Here is a 20,802-nt window from a genome sequence, read left to right on the forward strand (position 1 = left end):
GGTGCGTGAGTCTAGGGGCGGGGCTAGCATTCTGGGCGGAGCTCCAGGCGGGCAGTGGGTAGCTGCCTGCCAGTCCGTTAGGTGTGTACGGTTGGCTATGGCCTGGCACGCTCTGTGGCTGTGGCTGTCCGTGGCCTGGGCAGGGGCCGAGGCCTGGCTCTGGACTGCGGCGGACCCGGGGACTGCGGCTGCGGCGGCGGTGCTGGAGTCGGTCGAGGCCCCAGACGGGCTGTTCGCGGCGGGCGCCGCGGCCTATGCGCGCGGGGACTGGGCGGCGGTGGTGCTGCACATGGAGCGCGCGCTGCGCTCCCGGGCCGCGCTCCGCGCCCTGCGCCTACGCTGCCGCTCTCAGTGCTCCGCCCAGCACCCCTGGGAGCCCGAGCCCGGGCTGGGGCCGGGGCCCGAGGCCGAGGCTGGCCGGGCCGCGGCCGCCCTGCACGACCTGCGCTTCTTCGGGCGGCTGCTGCAGCGTGCCGCCTGCCTCCGCGGCTGCCTGGGCCCACCCGCCGCGCACACTCTCAGCGAGGAGCTGGAGCTGGAGTTCCGCAAGCGGAGCCCCTACAACTACCTGCAAGTGGCCTATTTCAAGGTGCGGCGGCGGCGGGGGGCGAGTGGGGGGCCAAGGTCAAGCCCCAGGCGAGAAGGAGCTTCCCAACCCTTAGAGAGAACTGCCCCAAAACGAATGCGCCGGCCTGATAGGTAGTGAGCTCTCCATCACTGGACATCTGCGAGCCAAGGCTGCAGAACCGCTTGGGCGTATTGCAGAGATACAGGATGGACTCTTGTCTCCAGGTTCCTTCCCACTCCTGAGGTTCTGGGGTGGAGGTAGCCTCCAGGCTACCCTAGGGAGCTGACCGGATCAGAACAAATTCAAGTGTGACCCAGACTTAAGTCTGAAGTTTGGAGGGGCATCTTCCCTTCCAGCTCCTGCCCCAGCCCAGCTGAGCTGGGAGTTATCCGCCTACTGGCTCTAAAGCTAGTGCCGTTGATGGTGCATTGTAGACTAAGCTGCCGCACTTGGTTTCTGGCTAGTTTTTCCTCCTAAGTTTGTCAGCCCCATCCCTTTGCAAGCTTAGAAGAGTTAAAGAGGAGTCACAGGAACAGTAACTTGCAGGCCTTTTCTTGATTGGTGTCCTTTTCCTACGGAGGACTCCACCGTCTTCCGTTTCAGGGCCAGGAATGCCACGTAGCAGTCAGGGGGCCCCAGACTCCTCCTTGTTGGGGACCCTCTCAAATTTCTGAGCAAAGTTAAAATACTACAGACTATAACTAACCCTGTTTCTGGCCCTTCGTATATTTTATTTCTTTCCCTATTCAGTCACACAGCTTTGCCTTCAGTAGTGCCAACCCTCCAGTTTAGTTCTGCAGAATATTAGGAATGGTTCTACCAGGAGGGAACAAAAAATCACGGAGCTTTGGGGCTCTAGACAAGAACTAGCAGTACTAGTTATATGTTTTTCCAAAGTTGGTCTTTAAAGAACAGACTTTTAGCTCAGCTTGCAGATAGGGCACAAAGAATTTGGACTTAAATGTCCATCTCCCAACAACATTTAGTCTGAAAAAATGCCTTTCCTTCTTTTCCTGGATTCCTGCCCCCCTTCCTCCCCATCTTATAGATAAGAGAATACAAAACTCTGCAAGATACGTAGAATTCTGCTCCAAACTCACATCCCCTCGAGAACCTAATGATGTAACAATATAACCCTAGGGAGGAAGGACAGCTGCTGCCTAAAAAGTGGGGGGACAAATTTCAGTGCACAAAGAAGAAGAGAAAGAAGCTGGAAGAAAATCAAACAAAAATTCATCTTATCAGAAAGGTGTCATCAGTTACTTCAAAAAAATAAAATTGAATCCTAGCTCTGTAAAGAGAAACCTTAGAGATCACATCATCTAGTCCAACCCCTTCATTTGACATGTGAGGAAACTGAGGCCTGAAGAATTTGTTTTTTTTCCAAGATCGCACAGCTTGCTAGTGATGGATCTGAAAGGAGAATTTCTCTCCAGAATGGATTTTGGGGTAGGAATCAGTTGAACCATGTGCCAGGCATCTGGTAGGTACTAGAGATACAAAGACAAACATGAAATCATAATGATTGCTCACATGGATATAAGAATTTAAGCTTAACAAAGTGCTTTACAATCATCTCATCTGATCCTCACAACTACCCTATTATGCCTATTTTACAGATGAGGAAACTGAGGTAGATTGTGGTAAAGTGACTTGGCCAACTATCACACATCTAGTGTCTGAGGCTGGATTTGAACTTGGGTCTTCCTGACTCCAGGCCTGGTGTTACATTCCCATTGTGCCACTAGCTGCCCTTAATTTTGTGAAGGAGCTTAGGATTCTTCAGTAACGTAACCTGTTTCTGGATATATCCTGATCATAAAATTCTCCCCACCCCCATTTATTTTTCAAAGTACTTATTAAGCCTAATGTCATTCTGTAAAGCCCTACACCCATCCTTAGTCCCTTCCATGTTTCTTTTCTTGGTCATTTCAGCTCCTGATCAGAATCCTGAAAATAGAAGATTGAGCAGTTAAAAAAAAAGAAAGAAAGAAAACATGCACTACTGAATGAGGCATTGCCCCTTTTAATATAGCGTACCCCAGGCCTGATCAGAGAAACATCCATTTACACTCCATTATCTGCCCCTTTATGTTTGTCCCAGAGAAATTGCTGTTCCTTCTAATTCCTTTTGAACTATAGAATAGGATTGGCCAGAGTCAGTTCATGCTCTTAGAAAGAGATATCTGGGCCCATTTGGCTAGAAAGGACCTGAGGATTTCTGCTCACCATTGGTGGTCCTCTTGGGCTGTAGTTGTTTGTGCCTCAGTTTTTCTGTGTCTCCACTGTGTCAATCAAGCATTTGGTCAGTAAGGATTTACTAAGGGAGCCAGGCACTCAGGTAAGTGATGAGATGCAAAGAAAGGCAGAGATATGGTCTCTGCTTTCCAAGAGCTTGTATTATAATGGGGGAGCCAACACAAGCTACTAGGCATGTACGAGCTGTGTGTGGTAGAAATGGGAGTAATCCCAGAGAGGACCAGAAAAGGTCTTTTGAAGAAAGGGGGCTCTGAATTCAGTCTTCTAGGAAACCTAGGAAGCCAGGAGGAATAAGGAGGTGAGGAGAGTGTCCCAGGTTTGGTCAGTGATCAAGACTAGGTATGCATGGACAGGCTTACGATGCTCAATTGTAGAATGGGGTCAGGGTGGAAAACTTGACAGTAATGGAAGGTAGGAAGGGCTGAGCTGTAAAGGCCTTCTGATGTAGAGCAGAGCTGTTTGTATTGGACTCTAGAGGCCATAGGGAGCCCCTGGTGGCATGGTCAGGCCTGCCCTCAATGACAGCTGAGGGAGCTGAAGGGCAGAGCTGGAGGCAGGGACTCCCATCAGAATGGAGGCTGTCTGCTTGGCACAGACTCGAGAATTGCTTCCCTTTGCTTCACTTTCAGATTAACAAGCTGGAGAAGGCCGTTGCAGCTGCAAATACCTTCTTTGTGGGGAATCCAGAACACCTGGAAATGCGCCAGAACTTGGACTATTATCAAACAATGTCAGGAGTCAAGGAGGAGGACTTCAAGGACCTCGAGGCTAAACCTCACATGGTGAACCAAGGGCCCTAGCTTCCCTTTCCCTGCACCTTTTCTGTCTTGCCCCCTCTGTCAGCAGGGAAGGACCCCCCTTCGGACCCCCCTTCCCTCCCACACTCCTGAGAAGGAACAAGAGGCCTTACGAAAGTCCTTGTGCACCTCTAAACTGGGAAGTCTTCGCTTTTAGGTGCATTAGAAACTAGCTGCAAACAGCATCTCAAAGTCAGTTTATTTGAATTTGTTCCAGGTGGGAGATAGATCTGATGCACAGGACAGTGAGTCTGGTTTCAGGCTAAGGGAAAAGACCTCCCTCGGTCAGTGTTGTCCTGGAGCAGCATTCACTGCTTCTTACCAGACCAGGTACAGGTTGTATCTCTCAAACTGGCAGCTTAAATGATGACCGCTGAAGAGTAAAAAGTTTAAGGCTGCACAGGGACTTTCTGAAGACCCCTCTGCACTTTGTCAAGGGGAACATGGCTCTAGGCTAATTGATGGACTTCCCTGAGCCTCCATTTCATCTTCTCTAAAGTGGAGATAACATGTCCCAGTGCTTTATTACTAGTATGTAAAAGGCTCTTGTAGGAGTTTTTGTAGCTGTCAATCAACAAGTCTTTATTTTTCCTACTAATTTTCCTGCCAGGCACACTTCATTCATTCTGTGAGCATTGGTTAGGACTCAGATCCATAGGGAAGGGAGTTTGTGAACCTTGTAGCCATGGCCACAGGGGAAGGAGTGGGCCTTGCCTAGTTCGTGGCCTGACAGGACTGAATCCCCTGTTCTCCCTCAAGCACGAGTTCCGACTGGGCGTGCGGCTCTACTCAGAGGAACAGCCCCATGAAGCTGTGCCCCATTTGGAGGCAGCCTTACAAGAGTACTTTGTGGCAGATGAGGAGTGCCGTGCCCTCTGTGAGGGACCCTATGACTACGATGGCTACAATTACCTCGAATACAATGCTGACCTTTTCCAGTCCATCACAGGTGTGCACTGCTCTTCTCGTCTCTGCAGGGCCTTCTCATCTTTTTCTCTAGGAGATATTTGGTTGCTAAGTAGGGTCTGTATCCTGGAATGATGCCACTGCAGCCTGGGAGAGGATGGGCTCTGGGCTCAACCCCAGCTTGGGAGAAGTTAGGGGGCTTCCCCTGCCCCTGCCCCATGTGGCAGGAATCCACATTGTAGCCCTCTGATTGTTCTCTGATCCAGACTCCACCTCAATGTCTGATGGCTTGCATCTTTTAGGGTTAATTTTTGCTTTGTTTTATTTATCTGATCCACAACTTTCAAACTTCCAGATTGATGTGATGTTCATTCCCCTCTTTTGATTCCCTTCAGATCATTATATCCAGGTGCTCAGCTGTAAACAGAGTTGTGTGACTGAGCTTGCCTCCCATCCCAGCCGAGAGAAGCCCTTTGAAGATTTCCTCCCATCACACTATAATTATCTGCAGTTTGCCTACTACAACAGTAAGAGTTGTTTTCCTCCTCTCTCTGCTCCCTTCATTGAAGCAATATAGGAGATGAAGAAGGACTGGCACATCTTCATTAAGAATACATTTGGTTTCTAACTTGTATAGCATTCTTTGGGATGCTCAGGCATGGTCTTTATAGTTTGTAGACTACATGGTTCCTACTAATGATCCTACAGGTTTCACGGAATCTCAGAATTTTATAACTAAAAAGCACCTTCAAGATTATCTGGTAAACCCCATTTTGCAGATAAGGAAGCTGAAGCCCAGAGAAGTATCTGCCCAAGGTCACACAAGTAGGTCATCGTCGTTGAGTGACCAGGGTTTGAACCCAGATGTTCTCAAACTGGTTCTGAGGTTCTCTCCACTGTACCATGTACCTGATCTTGGAAGCGGGTACCAGCACCTCCTAAAGCCCTGGAAGGGGAGGGGCCAGGCTCCCAGGGCCTTTCTGCAGTTCTTTCTATAGCATTTAATTAGAGTTTGCACTGAAACTAAAACAGAACAAAATAGGGGCCCAGTGTCTTTGTTTGCAGCCCACAGAATAGATGCCAGACCTGCCCATTGTCATAATGCCAGGGTTTTTGATTACTGTGACCTTCAGAAACCAGAATAGCTATCACATAACAGCTATCTAGAGCTTACTCTGTGTCTGGCCCTGCCTGAGTTCAGTCCTTCAGGAAACTTTGAATCTGCTGAGGGTGACTTAACATAGAACAATAATGAATGACTTCTTGATTTACAAAGAGTTCTTCCACACAATAGTCCTACAAGATGGATAGGGAAAGATCTTGGACCAAGGATGAGTTAACAACCCACCTCCAGGTTTTGTGGGGTGTGGACATGCTTTGTCAGCTTGAGAGCACTATGGACATGTAAGTAATAGTAACAGTTATTACTGTTAGGTGACCCAGGTTCTAGGCCCAGGCTTCCTTGTAACTGGTTCTATGATTCTGGACAAATAACTTTACCCCTCTGGTCTCCTCATTTGTAAATGAGAAGGTGGGGTCTCCAAGGGTCCTTGCAACTCTGAAAAGCTATGAATCAAGTTGCAGTAAATACTAGATGGAGAGGTATGCTCCATAAATGTGAGAGGAGATTAGAGTTGGGATAAGAAAAGGCTGAAAGAGTCTGCAAAGGATTCCTAGAAAGAATAGGACTTGAGTCATAAACTTCAGTCTGGTTAAGAAGTGTGGGATTCTAGATCAGGGGAGAGGTTGGGACCAGAAAGATTGATTGAGAGACATCCATGTAGAAGGGTGAGAGTAGAGGGGAGCCAGAAAGAAGATGAAGAGGGAATCAAGAAGGAAACTCAAAAGGAGTTAATGGCCAGGTAGGAGAAGAGCCAATATTGGAACAGTGTCACTCAGTCATTTGTTATGTGCTGACTGTGTGCCAGACATTCTCAGCCCTGATAAAATACAAATACCTGCCAAAAGAAAGACAGCCCCTGCCTTCAAGAAGCCTACTTTATGCAGGGAGAAGATAGCACATAAGAAGAAGCCAGAGGAGGAGAGGGAGGTCCCCAACTTGAGGACACAGTAAAGAAAATCTGAAGTGAAGCCTCAGGAGGAATGAAGACATACCGGTCTGGGCACTTTTCTTTAAATGGGAGTCCAGTATCACTGAAACCAAGAGAGGAAAAGATGTGGAGAAAGTTGGGGGTCAAGAGGATGAGGACAGAAAGTCCTCTGGATTGGGGAGTTAGGGGGTCATTAATGGCCTTGGAAGGAGAAGTTTCAGGATTGTGCTAGGGGTGTTAACCCTTTCTTTAAGGCTGAAGGGACTGAGTTGGTGGAAAAGAAATAGAAGCGACCAGTAGATTTTTTTTTCAGCTCAAGAAGGGAGCAGGGTCAAGAGAAGGCTTTTTTTCCCTTTTTTTTTTCTTTTAGACTAGGGGAAACCAAAGCATTTTCGTTGGCAGGACTTAGTGGAGAGGAGATTGAAAATGCAAGAGAGTGGGAATGACCAGTGGGGATGGAATCAGGGAATTAGCATGCTGGACTTGGACACAAGAAGATCTGGTTCAAATCCTGCCTTTAACACTTGCTATGTGATCTTGGGCAAGGAATCTAACTCCTCTGGGCCTTGCTTTCATCATCTATAAAATGAGGGGAATCCCTTTCAACTCTCTCAGTCCTGTGACTTGGGGAAAGGAAGAGGAGAACAGGCCAAGAAAGAGAGAGGTTTAAAGACATAGAGGAAGAAAGTTGAGGAATCACTGGTTGACTGGCCTCAGTCTTCTCAGGAAAATAGAAAATGAGAAAGAAAATAATTGGGATGAAGTTAGAAGTTTAAGAGAGGGAAAACTCTGGAAGAGCTGTTGGGGCTGTCTCTTGGAGATGATGAATATAAAGGATTGCCCAGAGTAATGAAGGCCCATTTGGGGCTCAGTATCTGAGAACGGCACCCGGGCAGTGTCCCTTCATCACACTTCCTCCAGAAATGCTCAATCAGGATAAGGGAACAGAGAAAACTAAGGGTGCTTCAGAGTGTGTGGAGTGGCAAGGTGTGAAGAGGCATTCCAGAGTGGAGGAGAGTACACCTTGAAATAGGGAGCCAGTGGCTTGAGACCACAAAGGGGGACTGACAAGGGAGTAGCTTTGAGGGACCAGAGGTTATGAGAAGGGCAGAGAACAGGTTTATTTGGTAGTGAGGGGCCAGTCAGAGAAGCATTTCAGAGCTCCAGCTCTTGCAGCAGTTGTGAATGTCCCTGAAGTCTAAAATGGTGAAGATAGTTGTGGCAGGAATCAGGAGCTGGCAGGCCTGCTTGTTAACGGGGTCATCTGCCATCAGAGTTACCATCAGTGTCACAGAGGATGATAGAAGGGGATGGAGATGTGGGCAGAAAAGATGAGTCAGACAACAGTCATAGAAGAAGTGATGTGGATGGGGGGACATGCCAAAAACAAAGGATCAGAAGTGGCAGTGGGGCCCGTGGACCCTCACAGTGAGTGTCTCACGCTCTCACGCTCTGGATCTCTCCAAAGAGATTTGTCTGGGGGTCCCCTGGCCTATGGGTAGCAGATCTAGGACTCTGAACAGCCAGGGAATTTTAACAGGGGAGTAGGAGTGTATCAGTGGCTAGAGGAGGGTAGGACCTGGGGAGGGAGAATTGAGGCAGAGAGGGCAAAGGGTCATATGCCCAGGCTGAGAGTGGTCCTGGCTCAGCTGTGTTCTTGGTGCCAGGTGCCTGGAATGCAAAGATGACTGCGCTGTAGGGCTCTAGGTGGGATAACTGTAGGTAGGGCAGAAACAACATATACACAAAAGTAAATACAAAGCCCATGCAAAATGATTTGGGGATGAAAGGGAAGTAACAATCAATGGGGGAATCAGAAAAATCTTATGGGGGAAGGCTCACATGACTGGGGCTTTGAAAGGAGCCAAGGCTTCCCTGAGGCTGAGGCTGAGGTAAGGAGGGAGAGCATTCTGGGCACCAGGGACAGGCTGAACAAAGGCATGGATGACAAGGGGGTGGGGGAAGCTTAGGGGACAGACTTGAGGGACTTGCTAACCTTTGTAAGAGGCAGCTCATTTCACTTTAGGGGGCAGACCCAGCTATGAGCTGGTCTATAAGCAAAGCTCATAGAATTCATCAGCCTCAAGATTCTAATGGGATGGTTGAGCCCTTCCTAGGCTATTCCCAGTGAGCTCGGTTATAACTAGGAATGGACTGGGTGGGTGGAGGGGGGGGGGGGTGGCAGTAATCCCCCAGCTGGGCTCTGCCTAGCAATACAAGGGTTTTAGCCAAGGCATGCCTTTCTGGTCCTTCACTCCCTGCCACAAACATGAGGGTGTCAGGGGCCTCTGTCAGTGGCAGGTGAGGGGGCACGTCTAGTCGTGTGTGGTGCTTTCCAGTACAGCTACATTTAAATAGTGAAGGATAAGCCTGGGACTGTCTTTTCATTCTGCTGTCATCAGTGGCAGAACATAGAGGCAGCTGCAGCAATGATATATGAGTGGTGGCAGCACATACATTACCTGGCTTCTTATAAAATTGTCTGGTCTTCTGCTTGTTCTATCCAGCCCAGATCTGAGAGGTGGGTAGGTAGATGTGAGGTCCAGTCAATAAGCAGTCAAGTGCCTTATATGTGCCGGGCACCAAGGGTCCAAAGAAAGACAAAAACCAACCCCTGCCCTCAGGGAGCTCCCAGTCCAACATGCAAACCACAGTGTACAAAGAAGTTATAGACAGGCTGAACTAGAGATCATCTGCAGATGTGTGTTTCAAGCTGATATGTAGAAATTTCAAGCTCTGGAGAGACATATTGGGAATCTGTCTTTTGTTGTTTGATAGGAGCCTGGTGTGATAAGCGTGTCACCTGTGTGAGGAAAACCCGCCCTTCTAGGTTAACCCCCACTCCTCTCTGGCCAGGAGTGACAAGAAGGGTTAATATTTCATCACCATGACAGTGTGTAGTGCAGAGAAAAGGCTGTTGGACTTGGGTGAAGAAACTGGGAATGAGTCCTGGCTTTAAGCCTTACTGACTGGATGATCGTGAAGTTAGCCCCGAGCCTCACTTTCTTCAAGTGTAAAATGGAGAAAATGCTTGCTTTATCTGCCTCACACGATTGGGGAGAGAAAAGCTTTTCATAAACTAAAACATGAGAGGAATGCGAACTTTATTCTGTCTTTGCCCTCTTTCTTACTATGTGCTGAATAATTTGTATTTTCTATTAACAAAACATAGATGCCATTATAACTGATCTTGAAGGCTATTCACAGTGAAGCCAGGTACATGTCAGAGAGTCAGCAAGTCCAGCAGGTCTTGCATCCTTATGGGTCATGACCCTGGTCGCCAGCTGAGAGTTGGGTCCTGATGAGATGGAGGGCTGGGGGTTCCCTCCTTTGCAGCCATGTTTCTCTTTGCAGTTGGGAATTATACCCAAGCTATTGAATGTGCCAAGACGTACCTTCTCTTCTTCCCCAATGACGAGGTGATGAACCAGAACCTCGCCTATTACACAGCTATGCTGGGAGAAGAGCTGGCGAAGCTCCTAAGCCCCCGCGAGGTGAGTGGCTTCCATTTGTCATGGTGGTGGCTGGCCAGGTGGATCCAGGCTCAGAAATGGGGCTGGTGAGGGGGGGATCCTGTGGCAAGTCATCTTGATTCTTAGAGGAAAAGGGACTAATCCAAACCAAATCTGAAAAAAAATCCCTACTACAACCTAGCCTCCAAGTAATTATTTAGCCTTTGTGCAAAGATCTGCAGGAAGAGATGAAGACCCCCCCCTACCTTCCAGAGCAGCCCATTCCACTCTTGGACAGCTTATCCTGATATTAAGCCCAAGTTTGCTTCTCAGTGGCTTTCACCCACCTTTCCTGATTCTGCATGTCAGACCAAAAAGAACGTTTCTAACCTCTTGTCATGTGAGTCTCAGAGGCTTGAAAACAGTCCTCATGGTCTACTCAAGTCTCTTCTCCAAGCTGCACACCCCTCATTCCTTTGACAGAGCTTCCCATGGCATGAGCTCAAGCCCTTCACTATCCGACCAGCCCTCTGGGATGCTCTCCTGAGACGGTGATGGTGGAAGGGCCAGCCTTGGGCCAGGCAAAAGAGCAGAGGGTCAGCCAGCTTGAAGCTGAAAGGATCGTGTGTGTGGTGGAGCTGGTTCCTTGCTATGGGATGGAGTCCATTCCTCACCAAAGACAGACTTGGCATCATTACGTGCCTAAAACTGATGATTCTTGTCCTCCTCCAAGAGCTCCTCTGTTTGGCGGTTTATGCCAATGTTTCCCTTTCCCTCCTCCCCTCTGTCTCATTCTGATTTGGCCCTCACTTCTGCCCTTTTCTCTCTACCCAAAGAATGTTTCTAGACCCTGGCCATGCTGCCCTTTTATGTTTGAGTTATAGAATTCTGAGCCCACTGTGTCTAACCAGGAATTCCTTTGCAGGGGCATTTAGGAGGTCATCCAGTCTCTCCCACTCTTGCCCAAGCTGCTTGCTTCACTTTTGAACACCTTGAATTGTTAAGAAGTTTTTCTTAAATCAAGTCATAATTGGCTTCTTTGTACTTCTACCTACTGCTGCTGGTGGCAAGCAGGGCCATTTTGATCCCTCTTCCATGTAACAGCCCTTCAGTGTTGGAGATAGCCATCCTTTTGTCTTAAGTCTTTCATGCCTTAGATTATAAGCTCTTGAACAGGAGGACAGTGCTCCTAAGAAGGGTTGATAAGGGGCCATTTGCCTGGCATGCTGCAGTTCTAATCAGACTTTTAAAGTGAAGGGGAGAGGAAGAGAACTGCTTTTTTACACCTACCAGCCTAGAGAGTAGACAGTACACTATTTGAGGAATAGCGGTAAAGACCAGCCAGAAGTTCAGAGGACCCCAAATCTGCATATACATATGCCCAGAGTGGCCGACAAGCAAGACGAATGAGAGCCTAGCACAAGGAGGCCTTGTAGTGTAATGGAGAGAAAGCTAGCCTCTGGGGTCAGCAAGACACAGATTTGAATCCTATCTCTGACTCCTCCTGGCCTTGTGACCTTGAGTAGGTCTCTTACTCCCAGAGGCCCAAGCCCCTTTGTAAGTTGCAGAGCAGTTACTGATCTACGTTGTTAGGAAGAGTTCCTCCCAAGGATCTCTCTAAACTGATGAAATCACAGGTGTGGTTTGTTAGGTCTCTTAGAAGTCTGGTGAATGGAGAGAGACTCTGATTAAAGTGAATGTGGAAAGGTGTGCCAAATTCACAAGAAATAGGACGAGATGAGTGGAGTGCAAAGTAGCATTGTCAATTAAGATGACGCATCCATGTAAGGAAATCTCGGAACTAGAATGGGGCTGCAAAGTGGAGAGTATTTGGATGAAAACCAGTGGGGCAGTACTTTCAAAGTTGTACTATAAGCCCCTGGGCAGAAAGAGAAATAGATGAGGTGATTGAGAAATAGATCGCAAGCCTGGCATAGAAATTAGATGTAATAGGGACAAAGGACTTCAGTTGTCCAGTTGTTTGCTAAAAGCTGAGAAGCTAATAATTTCTTAACTTACCTTAATGATTACTTTATCCTTCAAATGGGAGAAGAATCAATAAAAGGAAATGTCCTTTGAGATTTGATTAATACCAATGAGGAGATAACTGAGGTGGAAAAAAAGGGACCCCACTCTCTTAGAATCTGTGATAAAGAAGATAAAGAAACCCAGTCTGATATAGACCCTAGATTTCTGGAAGAGCCTAAATGCATATATATGTAGATATAGATATAGATATAGACATGTAGGAGCCTAGAGATTAAAATTCTGCAGAAGAAGTCATTCCAGAAAGGAATGGGAAACTGAATGAACAAAATTTTGAAGACAGAGGAACAATTTTGACCAGGAAAGAAAGAAGGAATTTAAATTTTAACATTAAAGAATTTCATATCTATGCACAGGGAGTTTGCCAGACAACTTCAGCTGCAAAAAAGACATGCACGAAGTGGAGCATCTGGGGAGGCAATAAAGGCCAAATCCAGAAGTGCCGCTCAGGGCCCTGTTGGGGCCGGTTAGGGGCCAGCACTAAATCCCAGAAGGAGCCAAGACTAGCAGGGAAGGCTGAGGACAGAAGGGGTGAAGACAAGGCAGATGGGACAGTGATGACATTGATGACGAAAGATAAAGTTGTTCCATTGATTTTGCTACTGTTTGCCCAGGAGACTGATTTTTGGAAACAAAAATGGCTAATGGGGAGTTGATACTCAAGAGAAGATGGAGATAATAAGAGAACAGCTGATGAGTTCAAGTCACCATCTGGCCCAGATTCGTGTGTCATTGGATGCTGAAGCAAGTGGCACATGTGATGACTGAGACCCTGTCAGTGGTCTTTGAAAAATTGTGGAGAGGGATCTGTACCACAGCACTGGAGAACATAAGACAGGAAAAAAGAGAGTTTGTACACTCTAGGCCAAGGAGCTTGACTCCAGCTCCTAGAAAAATTCTAGAGCAGATTCTTAAAGAGACAGTTAATAAGCAGCTCTCTAGAAAAGGAGGCAGAGTTCTCAGAGCTAGCTTGGCTTCATCAAGAACATGTCTTGTCAGACTAATCTTATTTCCCTTTTTGACAGGACTGCCAAACTAATAGATCAGTGAAAAGCCATTAAAGTATTTGACAAATGCTTTTAAGTAGTATTTTATGCTACTCATGGGGAAAAGATGGGGAAAGGTGAGTCAATAATGATATAGTTTCAGAACTGGCCGAATGATGAGACCTGAAGACTGGTCATAAATAATTCAGAATTGGCTTGAGAAGTGTGTGCCCCTGTAGACCTGGGGGCCAGCCCCCATAGACCTATGCTGTTTGACCTTGTCATCAGGACCAAGGCATAGGTGGCATGTAGGGGAAACAAGCCTGGGGATGATGACTAACAGCTAACATCGGGTGCAGTCAGGTTTTGACAGGCTGGAACACTGGGCTTAATGGAATATGATGATATTGGACCTAGGCCTGTGATCTTAGCATTGTAGGAAGCTCCTGGAGAGAAATTCCCTCTACCATGCAGGCTAGCATCTTCTCTGCAGCTTACAGTCCAAGAGAGATCCCTAGAGCACAGAGAGGTTCAGTGATTTTCCCAGGGTCACCCAGCCAGGATGAGTGAAAGATGGCACCTGCCTAAGGCCAGCTATCTATCCAACATGTGGCCTCTTATGAGGTGAAATTTAATACAGATAAAATACAAATAAATGTAAAACTTTAGTCTAATACTTGGATTCAAAAAACAATTTTCCAAGTACAAAATGGGAGACATTTGGCTAGATAACAGTTCTGAAAAAGATCTACGGGTTGTAGTGGACTGCAAGCTTAATGTGTGATATGGCAGCCAAGAAAGCTCACAGAATCGAAACCTGCCATATTGAGGCTGTCATGCTGCTGGCCTGCACCCCAGTGAGACCACGACTGGAGTATTTATTCAGTTCTAGATGCCACACTTGAGAAAGAAGGTTGACAAACTGGAGGGTACGCAGAGCAGAGCAGCTGAGAGAATGGAGGCCTTGGGTTCACACGATATGAAGATTAGTGGAAGGAACTGGGGTTGTTCCAGTGCAGTGAAGACCTGCAGAACAACTGTCATGTGGAAGAGGGAATGGACTGCTTCTGTCTCCTGAGGTGGTTCACAACTCAGAGATTCACTCATTCTCCAGGCTAAATGTCCCTTTGTTTACTCTTCTCTCTACCTGAAATGTCCTTCCTTTCCCTGAACTCTTACACAACTTTTTTTTTTAAATTTTATTTTTACATGTAAAAGCAATTTTTAATATTTTAAAAAATTGGGGGTTCCAAATTCTCTCCTTCCCTCCTCACTGAGAAGGCAAGCAATTGAATATAAATGATACATATGCACTCATGCAAAACATATTTTCATATTTATTAGGTTGTGAAAGATTCTTCCCCCTTCCCCCCCAAAAAAGTTTTAAAAATTGTGCTTCAATTTGCATTCAGACTATTAGTTCTTCTCTGGAAGTGGATGGCATTTTCCATCATGGGTTCTTGGAATTATCTTGGATCATGGTAGTGTTGAGAAGAGCTTAGTTATTCACAGCTGATCATCACTTCTGTTACTGTATACAGTGTGATTTTTGCTCATTTCACTTTGCATCAGTTCATGTAAGTCTTTCTATGGTTTTTTGAGAGCATCCTACTCATCATTATAGCACCATAGATTCCATCTCCATCGTATAGAACAACTTTTTCAACCATTCCCTGTCCAATTGATGGACATCCTCTCAGTTTCCAATATGTTTATGCTATAAATATGTTTGTGCATATAGGTGCTTTTCCTTTTTATTTATTCCCTTTGGATACAGACCTAGTAGTGGTAATCCTGGGTTAAAGGATATGCATGGTTTTATAGACCTTTGGGCATAGTTCCAAATTGCTCTCCAGAATGGTTGGATCAGTTCACAACTCCACCAACAGTGCATTCGTGTCTCAATTTTCCTATGTTCCCTCCTGTCATATTAGCCAATCAGATAGGTATGAGGTGGTCCCTCTAGTGGTTTTAATTTGCATTTCTCTAGTCAATAGTGATTCAGAGCATTTTTCATGTGACTATAGATATCTTTAATTACTTTGTCTGAAAACTGGCTATTCACACCCTCTGACCATTTATCAATTGAGAAATGGCTCTTATTTTTATAAGTTTGACTCAGTTCACTATATATTTGAGAAATGAGGCCTTTGTCAGAGAAACTTGCTGTAAAAAAATTTTCAGTTATGATTTCCCTCCATCCTATTTTCCCTGTTTATCCTATTCTGCCTCTCCTTTCACCCTGTCCTTACTCAAAAGTGTTTTGCTTCTGACTACTGTCTCCCCCAATTTGCCCTCCCTTCTGTCAGCACCTCCCTTTTTTTATCCCCTTCCTCTCCTACTTTCCTGTAGAGTAAGATAGATTTCTATATACAACTGAGTGAGTGTATCTGCATGTCTTTTACAGCTCGATTTAAATGCTGCCTTCTCCAGGAAGCCTTCTTAGATTTCCCCTTCTCCTCTTTCCTCTTTTTAGACACCTTTCTTCCCAGACCTCACATAGCCCTTCACTCTTAAGCATTAGGGTTACACCTTAACTTCATACACGGTGGACATGAAGGACAGGGACTGAAGATCTGTGTCCTCTCCCCCAGAATCTAGTAGTGTTTTGCATGCAGCAAGTCATTAGTAACTGTCTTTACTGCCTTCCTTCCTCAGAATGCCCAGAGATACCGACAACGAAGCCTGTTGGAGAAGGAGCTGCTTTTCTTCGCTTACGATGTATTTGGAATTCCCTTTGTCGACCCAGTAAGCAGTAACTCAGGATACACTACGGAGTCTGAGGCTGGAAAGATAGTGGGGCTGGATGGTGTTCAGGAGAAGGGAGGAAGGAAGCTGATTGTCAGGGGTGGAACCCGAGGACAAAAAGATAGGAATGGATGTGCGAGTGGTCATTCTTGGAATCTGGATGGGGCTTAAGAGAGGAACATTTGCCCTTTTTTCCCCTGGAACATATCTTAGCCCTACTTTGTAAGCTGAGATATGGGTTATGTGGTTAGCAAGTCTTTCCTAACATTTTTCTACCTGTTTTAGGACACATGGACCCCAGAGGAAGTGATTCCCAAGAGACTGCAAGAAAAGCAGAAGTGAGGACCTCAGGTTGAGTTTTTGATTGGGTTTGGGCCCTTGGATGACGCCTAATGTGCCAAGCTTCCTCTGGCCCTGCTAGATTGGGAGTTCATCCAAGGATGGATAGGTCGTGAGGGGGATGGGTCCAGGATGTTAGCATGGGGTTCTTCAGAGGACTTGTCCTAACAGGACCGAACGGGAGACAGCTGTGCGCATTTCTCAAGAGATTGGAAACCTCATGAAAGAGATTGAAACCTTGGTGGAGGAGAAGACAAAGGAGGCTGTGGATGTGAGCCTGCTGGCTCGGGAAGGTGAGGGTGCCATGGTGACAGGACAAATGTGGGGCTTCAGGCTCTTGAAGTTGATGGTGCTAGGCAGGCCCAGAGGGCTTTACAGTAAAGCAGCTAAAGCAGCATTGGGCCCTGGGCCTCCCTGCCCAGCAGGAGTGGGCAGGCCCCAGGAGGCTTGGGGTGACCCAAGCGAGGACTACAGTCTGACCTGAGGCTTGGATCATTCCTGGCTCATAAAGGTCTTGAATGCTGTGCACTGTCGTCTTCAGATCAATGAAAATAAGATGCCTAAGTGTGTAACAGCCATTCAGTTCAGCAAGGCCTTACTGGCACTGTGGGAGAGCCCAGGAGGGAGGAGATGTGATCCTTGCCCTTTATCTACTTGGGAGAACAAGATAGATGCCCAGAATGGAGGGTGCCTGTCAGGGGCCTGAGGTGGTCTGATGGAGTCACAAGCCCTGCCTTCAAACTGTGAGTTTTCTGCTTACTTGTTGTATGGCCTTGGGGTCAGGTCACCTTTTCCAAGGCAGCTCATCTCCATTCCACAGCCACCAAGTGCCCCATTGGAGGCTCAGTCCGTGTCCTCTTGGGGCACCCCTCTACTAGAGCCTCACATGCTGTGACATGGCAGACATTTGGACGAGCTACCTCCTGGGGTTGCTGGGAAAGCATCTCTGAGTGGTCCACGCTCCTTAAATGATGAGTTGTTCCTGTTTGATACTTTTGGAAACATTTCTCTACAGCTCTAAGAGCCAAAGGTCATCAGGCAGACATTAGGGGCAGAGTTTGGAGGAGGGCCTGGGTCTCTGAGCTGTTAGAGGCTCATTATTCCCTCAGAGGCCCACTGCCTTCAGGGGTGGTGAGGAGGGAAACGTCACCAGGGAGCAGGCACTGCTGGGCATCACTTGTGGGCCCTGAGAATAAGCTGGATGAAAGTGCAACTTGATCCCAGCAGGGCTCCATCCTTGCACTACAGGTGGCCCCCTGCTTTATGATGGAATCAGCCTCACCATGAGCTCCAGGGTGCTGAATGGCTCCCAGCGGGTGGTAATGGATGGAGTCATCTCTGCTGATGAGTGTCGGGAACTGCAGAGACTCACCAATGTGAGTGGGAAACAGTCATTGTGATTTTGCCAAAGGGATCCAAGCTCTGTTCCCCTCCTCAAGAGGCCCACTGATCCTCCCTTCAGCCTGATCCCTCCGCTGTTCGGGGCTGTGGGGTGGGAAAGTTTGGCATTAAAAACAGTGACCCGTTCCTAAGGTTGTAGAGTTCTGTCCTCCAGGCAGCGGCAACTGCAGGGGATGGATATCGTGGTCATACCTCCCCCCACACCAAAAGTGAGAGGTTCTACGGTGTCACTGTCTTCAAAGCCCTCAAGGTGAGTGTGATGAGAGGAAAGAATGATGGATTGGCTCAAAAAGAGAGTGCTTGGGAGTCCTCATCCTGGGCGTTGGGTCACATGCTGTCAGAAGAGGGAGCACAAGATTGCTTTCTGGGGAGAAACCTAAGGGGGTTCTGGGGGAGGAACCGAAAGCCACCTGAAGATTTGGGTAAAGGAGCTAAGTCCTGAGGAGGTGCGGTCTGTAATAGGGAACAGTGAAGAGGGTGGAGGACTAGGCACCCCTGGGGGCTGCCTGGGAAGGGCAAGGAAAGGGCAGGGCACATTAGGCACTAACCTACCATGGCCCACGCCTCCTGGGCAGCTGGGCCAGGAGGGGAAGGTGCCCCTGCAGAGTGCCCATCTCTACTACAATGTGACGGAGAAGGTGAGGCGCGTCATGGAGTCCTACTTCAGGCTGGACACACCCCTCTACTTCTCCTACTCCCATCTGGTGTGCCGCACAGCTATTGAAGGTAGGCCACACGGCTGGAGCCCCTTCCCTCGCTGCCTCCTTTTCCAAGGGGCCAGCCTTGGGCCCCAGTGCAGGGCAGGGGGAGTTTCTGCTGTGTCACCTATGTTCTTGGGTTGCAGAAGCCCAGGAAGACAGGACTGACAGCAGCCATCCAGTGCACGTGGACAACTGCATCCTGAATGCTGAGGCCCTGGTGTGCATCAAGGAGCCCCCTGCCTACACCTTCCGGGACTACAGGTATTACCCCTGCCTCCTCGCTCGCTGATGGTCTCCTCTCTGCCCAGTGAGCCAGCCGGCTTCAGGAGTCAGAGCTTTGGGGCTGTCAGTCCTGGAGGAGCCCGAGGACAGGCCTGTGGTCAGCGTCGGCTTGTATCTTTTCCAGCGCTATTCTTTACCTAAATGGGGACTTTGATGGTGGAAACTTTTATTTCACTGAACTAGATGCCAAGACCGTGACGGTAAGTGACCCTCTGCCCAGGCAGGTATAGGGGCAGGGCTGAAGTCCTCGAGGTTCCAGGGCACAGGAGGGCACAACGAATGTCTCCCTGGGGACCGCCTCTCCTTCTGTTCCCCTCCCCCCAAGAGCATGTCAGCCTGGGAGCCCTGGGTTAAGTGGAAGTAACTCCAGTGACCACCTGCTGGATCATCTGAGCTGGCATCCCTGCCACCTCCTTCGGCCCACAGCTCTGATCCCGGATACCCAGCATGAGTAGGACTACTTTCCTTGTTTCCTTTCCCTAGGCAGAGGTGCAGCCCCAGTGTGGCAGGGCAGTGGGCTTCACCTCTGGGGCAGAGAACCCCCATGGCGTAAGGGCTGTCACCAGGGGGCAGCGCTGTGCCATCGCTCTCTGGTTCACCCTGGACCCCAGGCACAGTGAGCGAGTAAGTACAGAGTGGATGTCTCAATGGCTTCTTTCTCAGAAGACCCTTCCCTTGCTCCCTTGGCCGTGGTGTGGTGGGAGGAGCACCAGACACGGGCATAGGTCCTAATGACCTGTGACCTTAAGGCCTCTTCAGGCCTCCATTTACTTATCTGTAAAAGGACAAGATTGGACTAGGTGAGTCAGGCCCCTTCTCCCTTGGGATCCTGTTTATTGCACCAGACTAGATCCAGTGACAGTGATTTTAAGTGACTCATTGTCTTCAGCCCCAGAACGCCAAGGGCAGGCAGAACTGAGGGTTGGGGTCCCTTGACTGCCCCTGCTTCTAAAGCAGGGGACAACTCTGGAGATAGCAACTTCCCAGGTTATTGAGAGAGACCAAAGAGGCCCTGGCCTCTAGGAAAGCTTGCGAGGGCTTCTTCCCCCAGGGGAAAGGTAACATCATGCCCCTGTGTACCCACAGGATCGAGTGCAGGCAGATGACCTGGTGAAGATGCTCTTCAGCCCTGAAGAATCAGACCTGTCCCAGGAGCAGCCCCCACCTGAGGTTCAGCCAGACTCCCCCATGCCTCCCAAGGAGCCTCCCTCGGTGACCACGTCAGAGAACAAGGATGAGTTATGACAGTGTGCAGAAGGAGGGGCACTGGCTGCACATGGATTGATGGGAGAGTGGGGGTGGGGGGGTTTCAGTGAGGTCGTTCTGGCCCCCTCAGTACCTTGGGGCTGGAGGATCTGTCTGCCGCCCTGCATCCGTCTGCAGAGCCAAGATGACTGGACACATCCCCCAGACTTGGTGCTACTACTTGAGTGGCTCGAAGAAGGGCCAGCCTGCTGCTGCTCTTACAGCCTGGCCTGGAGGCTCAGGGCTCCCCTGGGCCGGGGATCTCCATTCGGCCAGGAGTCATGGTGCAGGCTGGCTTACAAGGCCAGCAACACTACAGTATTTGGGTACCTTATATAGACAACCAAAGAATAAAGATTTTTTTTTTTCTATATCATGGCTTGTTCTTTGGAGGGTGGAAATCTGCTCTACCTCCCCATCCCCCAGCCTCATCCCCACCCCATGAGAGGCCCCAATTGGTGAGGATTATCCTAATCTGGTCCCAGCATGAGGGAAGCAGCCATCAGTGTCCCTGGCACTGGCTCTCTGATGCCAGCCACATGCTTTCATCCCTGCTGTCAGAGCATTGCCAAAGTCCCCTGGAGGCTCCTGGCAATTTCACTCCTCTGGGGGGCAGCAGCTTCCAAAAAGAATGGACCTAGAGATCTTAAGCCTGCCTCTGCCATCTGGCTTGCCCATCTGGGCCATTTGTATGTTCCTTCACTAGCAGAGCAGCTGGCAACCCCCATCCTCACGAAGCCAGTGTTGGGCCCACAACCCCCAATGAAAGGCCTGTGGGCACCTTTACCGTAAAGGAGACTGCAACTAGCTGCAGACCATCCCTGGTTCTGGCCTCAATGCAGCAGCAGCTGTACATGGTGCTATGTTAGGGGCTGTCCAGAGATGTGACTAGACCTGGACCTCCCCATATAAAGGTATACTGCACTTAAGTGGGCTCATGAAGACTGTAGAGTCAGCCAAACAGACATGCAGGAAAAGAAAAACTTTTGCATCAGGTACAGGCCATGCATGGGTGAGTGCT

At 48.5% G+C, this 20,802-nt stretch overlaps 1 protein-coding gene across 1 annotated transcript; it reads left to right on the forward strand.

Annotated features, from left to right (window-relative positions):
* Positions 1-25: 25 nt before the first annotated feature.
* On the forward strand, positions 26-20,152 carry P3H1 (prolyl 3-hydroxylase 1). The gene is made up of 15 exons (XM_072609705.1): positions 26-589; positions 3,457-3,609; positions 4,384-4,573; positions 4,926-5,057; positions 9,936-10,075; positions 15,724-15,813; positions 16,099-16,151; positions 16,324-16,445; positions 17,401-17,528; positions 17,708-17,803; positions 18,129-18,279; positions 18,398-18,515; positions 18,661-18,736; positions 19,020-19,160; positions 19,623-20,152. The coding sequence occupies exons 1-15, from the start codon at positions 98-100 to the stop codon at positions 19,779-19,781; spliced, it is 2,241 nt and encodes a 746-aa protein (XP_072465806.1). The 5' UTR covers positions 26-97; the 3' UTR covers positions 19,782-20,152.
* Positions 20,153-20,802: the final 650 nt, after the last annotated feature.

The sequence above is a fragment of the Notamacropus eugenii genome, chromosome 5 (assembly GCF_028372415.1).
Source record: "Notamacropus eugenii isolate mMacEug1 chromosome 5, mMacEug1.pri_v2, whole genome shotgun sequence".
NCBI classification, from domain to species: domain Eukaryota; kingdom Metazoa; phylum Chordata; class Mammalia; order Diprotodontia; family Macropodidae; genus Notamacropus; species Notamacropus eugenii.